Below are 13,208 nucleotides of genomic sequence, written 5' to 3' on the forward strand. Positions count from 1 at the left end.
GACATGTAGATGATCCCTATGCTGAATGAATCCAGCAGAAGCAGAGAACCAGAACTGACTCTAAGAAGACAAGCCCTCTGGGAATATGCAGAAATCTTGTGGAGGACATTGACCTTTCCATAATTCATGAAATTGAGATTTTTAAGCAATCCTATTTAGATCTTAAGAAGCAGGATGTCTTCTTGGAATCTAACCACATACTGATCATACAGGTCAAAGGGTATGAACTTCTGTTTCAGGCTTTTGATAAATAATGTTGAATTGCTTCATGATAAAAAGTTCAAACAGACATTCAGTTACTGAATTAAAATGCTTGTTAAAAATGACTGTGTTTGCAGTAATTTTATGTTTAAATTTGAAACTCCCTGACTCAGTATTAGTTCCTTAAACTTTGGCAGTTAAACTTGACCTTCAGTTCTGGGGAACCCAGGATGGCTGGTCATCCTACTAGGCACGGAAGCAGGCCATCTATCCCAGACCTGGACTTGGAGAAGGATGAATGTCTACATGTGTCCTCCTTAGAGTCATATATGCCTTAGGTTGAGAAGCAGAACCTGAAACAGAGTCTCTTGTGCAAGTGATTTATCGTGGATGTGCTCTCAGGGGGAGTGAGGGAAGTGGGGAGAAGAAGAAGAACGCTAAGCGAGAATGTGAAATTAAAAGTTGCGTACATGAGAATGTCACGTACATGAGAATGTCAGATGAAGAATGACTTGAGTCTGATCCCATAAGGAGCTCTGGAACAGGAATTACAACAGTTGGTTCTTCCTTGAGGTAAGGGATCAGTCTTCTGTACCTACACACAAGCGAGATGGCATTTATTTCTAGAGCGAGTCTCAAGATTAGAGTGCATGAGAATCACCTGGAAACCGTGTTAAAACAGACTGGTGGACCAACCTCCAAAATTTCTGATTCATAGGTCTGAGGTGGAGGTCAGAGAATTGTATTTATAACAAATTCCCAGGCATTACTGACGCTGCTGGTCCAGGGACCACACTTTGAGAATTACTGTCTAGAGGACAGCTGTGAGGCTTTAGCAACCAATATTCACAGCATCTGGGAAAGGAGATCTGAGTGGCATCTACTACAGGTACTAACTTGGCATCTTCCTCATGAAGGCACAAACCAGGGCTAGGGGATTGGCCTACAAACTGAAACTACGTTTTTTAGATCAGACTACCTAGATTCATGGTACCCCGTTATTTTCCTGTTGACATCCCGCATCTCCAGCTGAAGCATTTTGGAATATTCCAACTCATCTCAGCCTTGCTATTAGACTTCAAGGGAAAGGCACGTACATGAGGCTTTAAAGAAGGAGCAACTGCACCTCATTACCCAAGTATGGTGGAGTCAGTTGCAATGAATGGAAAGAACTCAAAGGGGAGCTTCACAGACTACATTGGAAGTTGAAGATTGTTTCTAAAATTAAAGGAAGATGGCTTCTGAAGGCAACTTTTAATTTCATAAGCCCCTCCAGAGCACATAACAAACAGGCCCTACCACTGAGGATCACCACCAGGTGAAGAGGAATGTATAGAAGTAGTCATGCGCCCCTGGTTTGGGCTGGAATGTCTTCTTAGAGCAGTAGTCATAGGCTACTTGGTATCCCTGAGCCTCAATGTCCATCTGCACCGAGTCCAGGAGGTCCCTGATGACCGGAGCCGCTTTCCAAGGTCCGAATTTGACTACCAACCTTTTGTCTGCCTCCAGGACGCGCAGAGATTCCGTGCAGTGCGCGGCATCCTCTTCGGTGCGTACCGCACACACCAGCACGCTGGAGCAGCGCGCCGCCACTGCCTCTGCGCGTGCCAAGCGGACCATGAGCTCCAGGTTCTCGCTGTAACCTGGCACCCGCAGCAAGAACTGCTTCCGAGCCACCTGCTCACCAAAGATCTGCGGCGTGTCCTCCAGGAGCTTGACCAACGGCTTGATTTCGTAGAACTGAGCCTCACGGTACACTTCCCGGATGTGTTGCGTGGGCAGCTGCCCGCTGCGCAGGTAATCCAGTATAGGTCCAAAGTAAGTGCCAGGGCGGTCAATGAAGAAGCGGCCCTCGGTATCTGTGACGGCTTTGGCTGAGCTGGAGAACATCTCTGCCAGCTTTGAGCCTGGGAGTTTTCTCAGGGTGCCCACGGTGGTGGTATAGAACTCGCCCCCCACGTTCAGCTCCACGACAGGAGATATCTGGGGGCACAAGAGGCAGTGAACCAATAGTGCCACCTCCAGGGAGCTCATGACATTTTCACCCAAAGACTAACCCCATACAGAATTTAGGAGAGCCATGAATAGTTTCAGTTATTGAAAGGCCCGTCTTACTGAGGTGGTTATATTTACGTTGTATAGCTCCAGAGAATGGGCATTTTAAGAAAGAAAAATATTTCAGTTTGATATAAGAATATCTATTAAAGAATTTTAACTTTCTCACTTAGGTCACCGAATATTAGCAGAGGAGGCTGCTGTGGAAGCAAATCTGAATGACAATACTTCCAAAGTCTGTGGGCTTTGGCAAAGCTTTTTCCCTCTCTTGGCCTCAGTGTCCTCGAATATGAAGTGGGGGATATAGAACTGTTGTGAAGTTGGGAGCTCCCAACGTGGGATGCTCAGATCTAAGATACAATAATAAAAAAGGTTGGAAAGGTTTGGGGCGGGGGGACCTTTTCAATCTTTCTTAAAGGCTAAAGGAATCACACGTGTTAATTCAGGAAGCATTTCTTGAGTACTTACTGTGCGTCCACATCCCGTGCTTGGAGTTGGGGATAAAAATTCTTATTTCATATAGATTAGAAGTTCAGATTAGCAATTGGCATGACTTTGATTAACAAATGGAATTCGTTTGATAGATGTTTTGTCAAAATATGGGCTCATGGAGATTAAACAACAAGAATATCTTTGGTGGTGAAAGGTCAGTAATACCAGATACAATGGGTATAAAATTGCCTCATAAACTGTAAAGTGTGGTGCAAATGTAAGTTAGGGTTAGCTGTTCAACAGAAGTTTTAGAGGCTTCTTCTCTATGCCTGACCTTAGCTTGAGCACTATGGATGTGGGTGAAAGCCACCGTGGTACCTGCCTGGAGATGCCCACAGCCTAGTGTGGAAAGGAATGTGGAAACAGACTGACAGGCTGCATTCAAGGACTGCTAAGTGTGCCACAAAAGCCTAGCAAAAATGCCAGAAGGCCGTATAGCAATTATTACATGTGATACACCAGTTGTTATCCTTACAAACCAGCTTTCTGAACAACTTTCGTTATTTAAAATTCACTCATTCATTCAATAAAATATGTATGTGCCCACTTTATGCTAGGTACCTGGGACACAGTGATGAACAAGCAGGACACAGTCCCTCCCTGCACAGTCTAGTAACTGTGCAAAGCCCTTTGCATATATTCTCTAACTCAATTCTCATAGCTCTCCTATGAAGAATGTAAATCCCTATTTTACAAATAAAGAAACTAAGGGTTAAGGAGGTGAAGTAAGTTGCCTAAGATCAACTAGCTATTAAGTGGTGATGTCAGAATTTGAACTCAGGTCTCACTTACCCTGAAACCTGTGCTCTTTGTCATTGTATAAATTAGTTTTTGATTTTCACATATATCTACTCTTCATTCCTTTAGTTACTCATTCATTCAACAAAATGTAGGGAGGACCTATTCCATTCAAGCCTCCTCCTAAACAGAGGAACATGACACAAGGAGTTCACAGGGGAGTGGGAGACAGATGTATAGGAGCTGAGAAAGAAAACTCAAAGGTAGGAGGTGTCAGCTTTTTGTGGATGTGTGTTGGAGGTTGTCAGGAAAGGTTTCCTAGGGGATGCGATGGCTGCTGCTGCAGAAAAAATCTGTGTGGTATCAGAGGGAAGGCTGGATTTCCAACCTGAGATCTCTACCACAGGTCATTGCAAGGCCAGGGCCAGGGCTCAGGCCATCTCATTTAGGTGTGACCTCATTCTCAACTTCTGGGCTCTACCTCTGAGATTAAAGTACTGGAATTAAGAGAGCCAAAGATAGCCAAACTGCAGGAGAAGAATTGAGTTACCGTGGCAACAGCTCCTACCAGGGGACAGTTCTGCTAGCTGGAGGGGAAAAGGGAAAGCAGAAGATGCACTCTGACAGCAGCCAAACAATATAGCCATGAGAAAAATAAGCTTAGAACCTGTGACTCCCTCTTTCTCCCATAAACCTCAAGGCCCTTTGGTAAGGCTCTTTAGTTAACCCTGAGGTCCCTCTGTATAGCCGGTAATTAAATGCAAAGTTGCAGGCATTAACATTGGAATGGATCAGTGAGCTCTCATCACTCCTGTACCGCTGTAGCTCACAGCTCTTCATGCCCCTACATTTTAGGCGAGGAAAGGTCAGAAAGAAGGGTCACACAGCTAGGAAGTGATAAAGTAAGAGCTGGGACCAAACCCATGTCACTCTAACTCCAGTATAGCATAAGTGCCCTATCCCATTCCCCCCACATCCAGTCCCGCTAATGCCAATAATTAGCTATGTGGCTGGGGCAGCTCACTTCCTTCTCTGGGCCTATGCTTAGTCATCTATGAAACGGAGGCAAATGGACAAAGAGCACTCTAAGTCTCTCTAGCTCTGAAAGTCTAATGAATCCAGTCACTTCAAATGCTGTTTCTGAAGCTTATTTCCGGATGCTTCACAAAATAGCTTCCTGCTCTGACATCCTCAGCCCCATTTCTTTGTTTAACAAATAAGACCTCAACCCCATTCCCAAGCTTCTTAATTCTGTTCCTTTTTCCCTCCGTATGTCCCCAAACTCCCAATCTCTTTGGAAATCCCAGATTTCCTACCTCGCCCATACAGTATGTGTTTCTAGCACATAAAGACTTCTTTTCCACCCCTCTTCCAGACTACCTGCCCTTCCTTGTGGCACCTCTTCTTCACCTTTTCTACCAGTTACCCTACTGAAGCATTCCTGAATAGGAAGCTTGTCTTAGGCCCTATGTGCATTGGCTGGGGACACATGGTCGTTAGGAGCCCCTGCTGAGCGCCAAGCCAGTACTGGGCATGAGGGCACAGAGATGAATTAGGCCCAGTTTTAGTCTAAAGGGTTCCTATACATCTGCAAGCCCCCAGCCAAGCATTCATACATTTTCTTAGGTCACCCTTAGTAGAGTCGATGAGGGACATCTCCATTCATATGTCCCACAAGCCCCTCAAGATCTCCTTTCACCCCACAACCCTGACCTTTTCCATTGTTTCCTATCTCCGTTGTCTGAGCCAGAAACCCAGGCTATAATCTTGCATTCTGCACCCATCCTCAAACAAACCACCTCCCATGTGCCTGGTCAGTTTCATGACACTCTGCTGCCCTTTAAGTGCCCTCCTCCAACCCAATCTCTACTCTGAAACCAGAATAGTTTTTTGGAAGTGCAAATCTGATCTGTTGACCCTGCCTTAAACACTTCAGTGACTCTACATTCCCTTCCAGACAAACTCTAGACTCCTTAACAAGGTTTAGAAGGCCCTTTGTAACCCTGGCAATCAAATGCCAGAACCACTTGCTGCTCCCCCACCCCTCCCATCCAGAGCAGGCTGAGACCCCTTTCCTCCATGACTTCACTCACTTGCCATCCACACTACCTTCACTTAGCCCCCTCATCTTTCAAGTTAATTCCTGCAGGAATCTTTCTAGATGAGTTGTCTCCTTGTAATCCTAGAGGGCTCTGTACTTCCACGGTCATGGTAGTTACCTATCTTGTAATTCCCTTTATCATCTGTGTCCTGTTAGACTATGAGGTTCTTAAGAGAAGACTATCTCTGGTTCACCAGTACGTACTATAGGGCTCAGTACCCAGAGAAGCTCAATAAATGTCTGTTGAATGGAGCTTACCCGCAGCACGGATTCACAGGAGTGCCTGCTATTCTGATAAAGGTCAATCTTGCCCTACCTAGTGTCATGCATCATGATAGCTAGCTCCCAACAATTCACTCGGACATTTATTGAGTACCTAGGCAGTCCTGCCACTGAGCTGGTGACTTTGTCAATAGCCAACAACAATGACGTTATCATCACTCAATGGGAAAGAGCCACAGTCTCCCCCCTGCTGGATCTTCTTTTCCTTCCTACAAGTCACCTAGTCCAGGAGAGAGTAGAGTGTTCTGCTTCTAGAGTGCACTGGACCTTTTCCTGATCATCCTGAAAACTCCCCTCATCTAAGCCCCGGGAGGCAAGCAAGTTGGCGGATTCCGGACCCGGAGGGCAAGGACAGACTGGAGAGAGTGGGGTTCTGAGGGGTGAAAGAATGATACACGGGCAGCCTTTGGCTGGGTCTGCTTTAGCTATCATGGGAGCAGGGGAGGCAGAAAGACAGCAGAGCGGTTGACTAGGACAAGCAAGGGGACGGAGAGAGGACACTCAGAGAGTGGCTAAAACAAAGGATAAGAAGAGAAGGAAGAGAAACCAAAGCAGCCAAGCAGGAAAGAGGGCAAAGAAGAGAGTCTGGGTTGAGCCAAAATGGGAACGCAGACCGTGGTGCGGAAGGACAGAGGTAAAGTCGGGAGGTACAGCCAGGAGTAAAGAGAACCCAGCCAGAGGTGGAGGCGGGAGGGGCAGACGGGAGACACTAGGAGTGAATGGAGGGAGAGGCAGCCGGACAGGCCCGGACACTACCCGCGCCCGCTCGCCCGGGACTGCTCACTCACCGTTGGCGGGCCCGCGGGGGGCGCGGCGGGGCCCGGCCGCAGCGAGCGGGGCGTCGAAGTCAGGCTCATCACCCTGGCCTTGCAGGCATCTGGCACTGCGCAGCCCGGCTGCGGCTCGCGCAACCTGCCCAGCCTGCCACGTGCAAGATACTTGTGGTTGGCGGAAGTGCACCTGCTCCCCGCCCTGGGGTGGGAGAAGCTGGATCCAGGGTGTGGTTAAAACCCGGGATTGGCCTGGACTGGGTCTGGCTTTTCATGAGACCCTAGCCTAGTATCTGCTCCTCTCTCACTGGGGTGTACCCGACAGCTAAATGGGGGAGGCAGAGGGAACTGACATTGAAAGCAGAAGACTTTCTACTCACTACAGTCCTATGGAGTGACGGATCACCAACACCCATTTTACAGATGGGAAACATGAGGCTCCAGGAGATTAGGTAACCAGTGTGGACTACTATCCACCTCAGATCGGCTGCTAAAAGTGCAAAGAAAAAAAAGCGCAAAGCATACCCAGTGACGAAAAGAGCTAAGATACCTGCTGTGTGGGTTATTTAGCTTGTTAAAACTGAAAATTACTAAAGGAAACCTCAACTAAAATAGAAGTCAGGAGAGCTCATAGAGGGAGCTCCACGCTTTACTACTCATGATCAATTACGCCCCCGCCCCACCCCTTCCAAACAGGGAGAAAAGGTACCTTTCATCTTAAACAGGAAGATGTTTTTTACTTTATTACCTCAGAAGGTAGAAGAAAGATTTTTCTCTTTGCCTGGCAACAGCTCAGTCAGTGAAAAGCCATTACACTTCGAACTCCGTTTCCTCCAATGGACTCTTTATTTGTAACAGCCCCTTCCAACTCCCTCCTTTCCTCTATATAAGAAGGTCCTCTCCTTTGTTTTCCCAGCTTGCCTATGGTTTTGCCATAACTTACATGTCCTGCATTGCGATTCTTTGCTATTGCCGAATAAACCCATTTTTGCTGGTAAAATAACTAGCTTTTATTTTTGTCATCAAAACATAACCCTAAAAGAGGGGGAGCATAATTTCCCACTCCTAAAGTGTGGGCTGTGCATAGTGACTTTCTTCCAAAGAGGACAGTATGGAGAGATAGAAAAAGAAGAACTTTCCAATGGAGAAACTGACAAACACTACTTCAGCCAAGTGTCAAAGTCAACATCAAGAGTCATAAATCATGATGGTAGTAAGTATCCTTGATATGATGAGATGAAAATGTCACTTTACCTCTTTGAGCTTTCTTCCAAAATGGTCTAATCATGAGAAAAACATCATATTCCAACAGACGGCATCTTACAATGCACCTGACCAGTAATTCTCAAAATTGTCAAGGTCATCAAAAACAAGGAAAATCTGAGAAGCTGTCACAACCAAGAGTAGCCTAAGGAGACATTAACAACTAAATACAATGTAATGTGATATTCTGGATGGGATCCTGGAACAACAACAACAACAAAAAAAAAAACAGACAGGTAAAAACTAAAGAAATATAAATAAGCTGTTGACTTTAGTTGATAACAATGTATCAATATTGGTTTATTAATTGTAACAAATATACCATACTAATGTTATAGCTTAAGAATAGAGGAAACGGGAGTATATGGGAACTCTGCACTATCTTCTCAATTTCTCTGTATATCTATAACTGCTCTTAGGAATAGTCTAAAATTTTTTGCCTTGCTAACAATACAACTGCTATGGAAAAAGTATGGAGTTTCCTCAACAAATTGAAATAGAACTACTGTATGACCCAACAATTCCACTTATGGGTCTATAACCAAAATTTAAAAGCAGAATCTCAAAGACATATTTGCACACCCATTTTCAGAGGAGCATTATTCACAGCCTATACTTTAGGAGTGGGAAATTATGCTCCCCCTCTTTTAAGATTATGTTTTGATGACAAAAATAAATAGCCAATTGTCCATTAATGTATGAATGGACAAATAAAATGTGATACACACACAAATACACACAATGGAATGTTATTCAGCCTTAAAAAGGAAGGGAATCCTGTCACATACTACAACATGGATGAAACTTGAGGACATTATGTTAAGTGAAATAAGCCAGTAACAAAAAGACAAATACCGTATGAGATATCTAAAGTAATTAAATTAATAGAAACAAAAAGTAGAATGTTGGTTACCAGCGACTGGGGTGAAGGGAGAAAGAATTTTTTAATCGGAATAGAGTTTCAATTTTGTAAGATGAAAAAGTTCTAGAGATTAATTTCATGACAATGTAAATATATTCAACACTACTGAACTGTACACTTAAGAATGGTTGAGATGTAAATTTAGTGTTATGTGTTTTTTACCACAATAAAAAAGGGGGAAAAATATGACTCTTGTTCATAAACTAATGGTGCAGAAACTTGGAAAAAATAATAATAACCAAATAGTATAAACTAATGGTGCAGAAACTTGGAAAAAATAATAATAACCAAATAGTATAAACTAATGGTGCAGAAACTTGGAAAAAATAATAATAACCAAATAGTATAAAGTTTTGGAGTGAGGCAACTGGGAATGGAACCCTGGACCTGCCATTTCTCAGCTGTGTGACTACCCACTACTTCTCTCTGAGCCCCAGTAGCCTCTTTTGTAAAATACATGCGAGTACTTACTTTGCTGGGTTGATGTGAGAATAAAATTAAGTGAAATAATATATTGTGTTTCCCAAACTTATCTGATACTAAGACTCAGAGTGCTTGTTGGACAATATTCTGGAGCCCCAGAGTACTGAAACCAAATTTCCAAATAAGAGCCTGGGAACCTATATATTTAATAAGCATCTTGTCATCTTGGAAATTTTGGAAACACTAAAATGATGCATTTACAAGCCTTTCTTAGAGTGAGGTTCAGTAAGTAATATCAGTGCCCATTCCCCAAGACTCCATGGCACCACCTATCCAGCTTCACTCAATCCAGTCATAGGTACCTTTTCAATTTCTTCTTTCCCCTCCTTCTCATGTGGGTTGTCATTTCATTTATTTAACCAAGAGTTACTGATACTAACCTTGGCTAGGGGTTGAGGGCCGGGGACACAGGTGTCTGAGACATGTCTCTGTCCTAAAGATATGAGCACGAATAAGTTTAATGAAAGAGTAAATGAGCATATGAAAATATGCTAGGCTTCTGTTTCCAATAATATGGAAGACTAGATATTCTGAAATCTTCTTGCTACAAAGCATCTCAAAATATGAAATGTATATATCTCTATGTCAGAGCTGGCAAGGAAGTAAAGGAAATGCTCTGAGTCTCTCTGAGATGATTGAGCGCCAACTCCATCAGCTTCCTTGGCGTTACCTGGACCCTTAGTGACCTAAAACTTTTTTTTAAGGGGAGGAGGAGTAGGAGACAAAGTCTGGGCCGCTCACAGGGGAGAATGTCAGATCAGAGACCATAAAAAGGTAAATTATTATTTTTTTTAATGCGTCACTCAAAGGTGAATGCTGTGGAAACTTATCTGTTTTGTTTCTTGGTTCTGGGTGGAGAAAAGTCTCCCCTGAAAATGTTTGGCTGTAGGCTAGAGCGCAAATAGATCTGGCGGCCAAACATTCACTTTTTTCATGGTCAAAAACAGCTACAACACTCAGAAACATAATTTAAAATGGACTTGAGTTGGTAGTGCCCTCCAATGCCTGACAAAAGAAATGAAAACCCCTTCTGGAGGAAAGTGCACAGTCAAACTAAGCCTCAAAGACTCCACACCCATAGCAGACCAACAAATGTAAGCTCACAATCTAAAGTCACAAACCACAAAAGGAAACAAGGTACCATGAGCAAGAATCAACAGATCCACAAGCATCTCAGATATCAAGATTACTGTATCCAGAATATAACATGTGTTTAATGTATTTATACATAAGGGTGTATTTAAAACATGAATGAAGAGCAAGAAAATATGGCCAAAAATGAGCTGGAATATTTGAAAACAAACAAACAAACAAACAAACAAACAAATAGAACTTATAGAAATAAAAAATTACCGACACTTAGTAGGATTGAGGACATGCAATAAAAGGAGCAATATTGTACTATTCTGATATATTGTGAAGAATAATAATATGTCAGGGGTGGTAAGGATGCAGGGAAACAGCTCCTAGCTAAATGGAATGTGAACTTTTGTGATTTCGGGGGAAAGTAACATGGCGATATCCACAAAAATAAGAAAAAAAACTTACCATTTTACCCAATATTTTCACTTTTGAGAATTTATCCAATAGAAATGAAAGCACTACTCTGAAAGGATATATGAACAAATATGTTTATCACTGTTTTGTTTGTGGTGGCAACAATTAGAAGCATAGAGGTGTGGTTGAATAAACCATGATTTGTCCATACCTTGGAATACTATGCAATTATTAAAAGAAATGAGGTAGATCCTGTGTCTATTCATGTACCCATGATTTTACAAGTGATTGAAAATAAATATCAGAAACTAATTTAAAAAAATAAATTTAAAAATAAATAAATAATAAATATCAGAGCAGTGTATACACTGGGAATCCATTTGTGTATGAACATAAACAAAATAAACCTCCCCTTACATAAATTTATATCTATTTATGTCAGCATATTACCACAAAAGTATAGAATGATACATACAAGGTGTTACCATTGATTATTTGGTAGGGTGGGTGTAGAAAGAAAGAGGGGAGATTATTGATTTTTCTTAATATATCTTTGTATTATGTCGCTAGTTTCAGTGAAGACGAAAAAGTATAAAAGAGCAAATAAAAAGACATTCCAGGAAGAAGTTAGCTTTTCAATTTGGGAGATCTGGGAAGCTTCATGGAAGAGGTGGCATGTAAGCAGGATCTTCAAGAAGAGAGAGGTTTGTTGAGAGAGGCCTGCAAAGGATTATTCCCAGCACAGGGGGCAGCTGTGCCAAGCAAAAAAGAGAAATGGAATCAAAATGATCATGTGCTGAGCACCTGCACTGAACACAATTAATTGTACCAGTTCTTTGTTAGACTTCCCCTACAGATGAGGGAACTGAGGTTCAGAGAAGTTAAAGGAATGGCTAAAAGACCACACAGCTAGTAACTGGCAGAGCTAAACTTGGACTCCATGTCTTTTTTACTCCAAATCTTTTTCTGTACCTATGAAGAATTATTTTGTATCTGGGTGCTATTGTCTAAATGTTTGTGTTTCTCCAAAATTCATATGTTGAAACTTAATGCCCAATGTGATGGTGTTAAAAGGTGGGGCCTTTGGGGGTTATGAGAGTGGAGCCCTCGTGAATAGGATTAATGCTCTTACAAGAGAGACCCTAGGAGCTCACTACCTCCTTCTTTCTACCATATGAGGACACAGCAAGCAGCTGGCTGTCTATGGACCAGGAAATGGGCTCTCACCAGACACCAAATCTACCAGCACCATGATCTTGGTCCTCCAGCTTCTAGAATTGTGAAAAAGAAATGTTTGTTGTTTAGAAGCCATCGGTTTATGGTGTTTTCGTTATAACAGCCCAAAGGGACTAAGATACTGGACAAAGTATGTACCTTGAACATTATGACTCTGCAAATGGGACTGAATAATGGGGAGGCAGCTGTGATCTCCTCCAGGAAGGCTTCCCTGTCTGCCGTATCTGGATTGGAGAGCCTCCCACAGGCCCCATACAGCCCTCTTTCCCACTTCCTCTTGCAGGTTGATCAGCTGGATGGGTCAGGATGATTCCACAGGGAAGCTGAGTTCTGAAGGGTCATCGCCCCAAAAAGGACACTTGGAGGAACAGTAGGCACTTCTGACAGAACCAAGCAGCCTAGGATTTTAGCCTTATTTCTTATTTCTACCCCAGCCCCAGCTGCCCTGAAACATGACCTGCAGCCCCATGCCTTCCCGCCTTAGTTTATACTGTTCTCTCAGCTCCAGATGCCTTTTACCACTAGCTCATCCTCTCTGGAAGACTCCTATGTAGCTTTCAAGGCCCAACTCAAATGGTGCTCTTCTTCCTTTTATACCATTAGGGCATCTGACCTTTGCCATTCAAAATAGGAATTAGCGCCTCCGCTTTATGGATGAGGACCCTGAGGCTCCCAGAAATGATGTGGCTTTCGAGTCTGTCAGCACCAGGAAACAAGTGACAAGGGTTGTAGTTCTGGCTCTGCCATTTGTGTGTCATCTTGGGCAAGTCCCTGCTGCTCTCCAGGTCTCAGTTCTCTACCTATAACATGGTGGGTGTTGGGATGTTGTCTGAGATGGTCTCTGCAATCCTGTCTTGCTTGCTGCTACAGCAACAAAAGAATTTAAACAGCTCCTTGGTATTGCCTATGACTGGATCTTGTTTTCCTTTGGCCTGATTCCAAGAGCAAGCACTGCTTCCCTCTGCCCTCCTCCTACTCGCCCCCGTTCTTTGTTCTTCCTGAGACAAAGCTGCCAGCCCCTCTCCTTTCCAGGCGTCTGGGCTTTGAGCCAGCCAGCCAAGTGGCAGCTGGGACTCAGATGAAAGGGCCCTCAGAGGGCTGCCTGTGGCTGAGTGCCCAGCCCAGATCAGCCCAGGCCTGGCAGGCCTGGGCCCAGCCATCCCACAAG

General features: G+C 43.6%; 1 protein-coding gene across 1 annotated transcript; it reads right to left on the bottom strand.

Moving 5' to 3' along the window:
- Positions 1–701: 701 nt before the first annotated feature.
- KCTD14 (potassium channel tetramerization domain containing 14) lies at positions 702–6,861 on the bottom strand. Its single transcript, XM_039848137.1, has 2 exons — positions 6,658–6,861; positions 702–2,184 (listed from the first exon to the last, which is right to left on the bottom strand). Exons 1-2 carry the CDS (start codon positions 6,724–6,726, stop codon positions 1,510–1,512), a joined length of 744 nt encoding a protein of 247 aa, XP_039704071.1. The 5' UTR covers positions 6,727–6,861; the 3' UTR covers positions 702–1,509.
- Between the last annotated feature and the right edge of the window lie 6,347 nt (positions 6,862–13,208).

The sequence above is a fragment of the Pteropus medius genome, unplaced genomic scaffold (assembly GCF_902729225.1).
Source record: "Pteropus medius unplaced genomic scaffold, Ma_sr-lr_union100, whole genome shotgun sequence".
NCBI classification, from domain to species: domain Eukaryota; kingdom Metazoa; phylum Chordata; class Mammalia; order Chiroptera; family Pteropodidae; genus Pteropus; species Pteropus medius.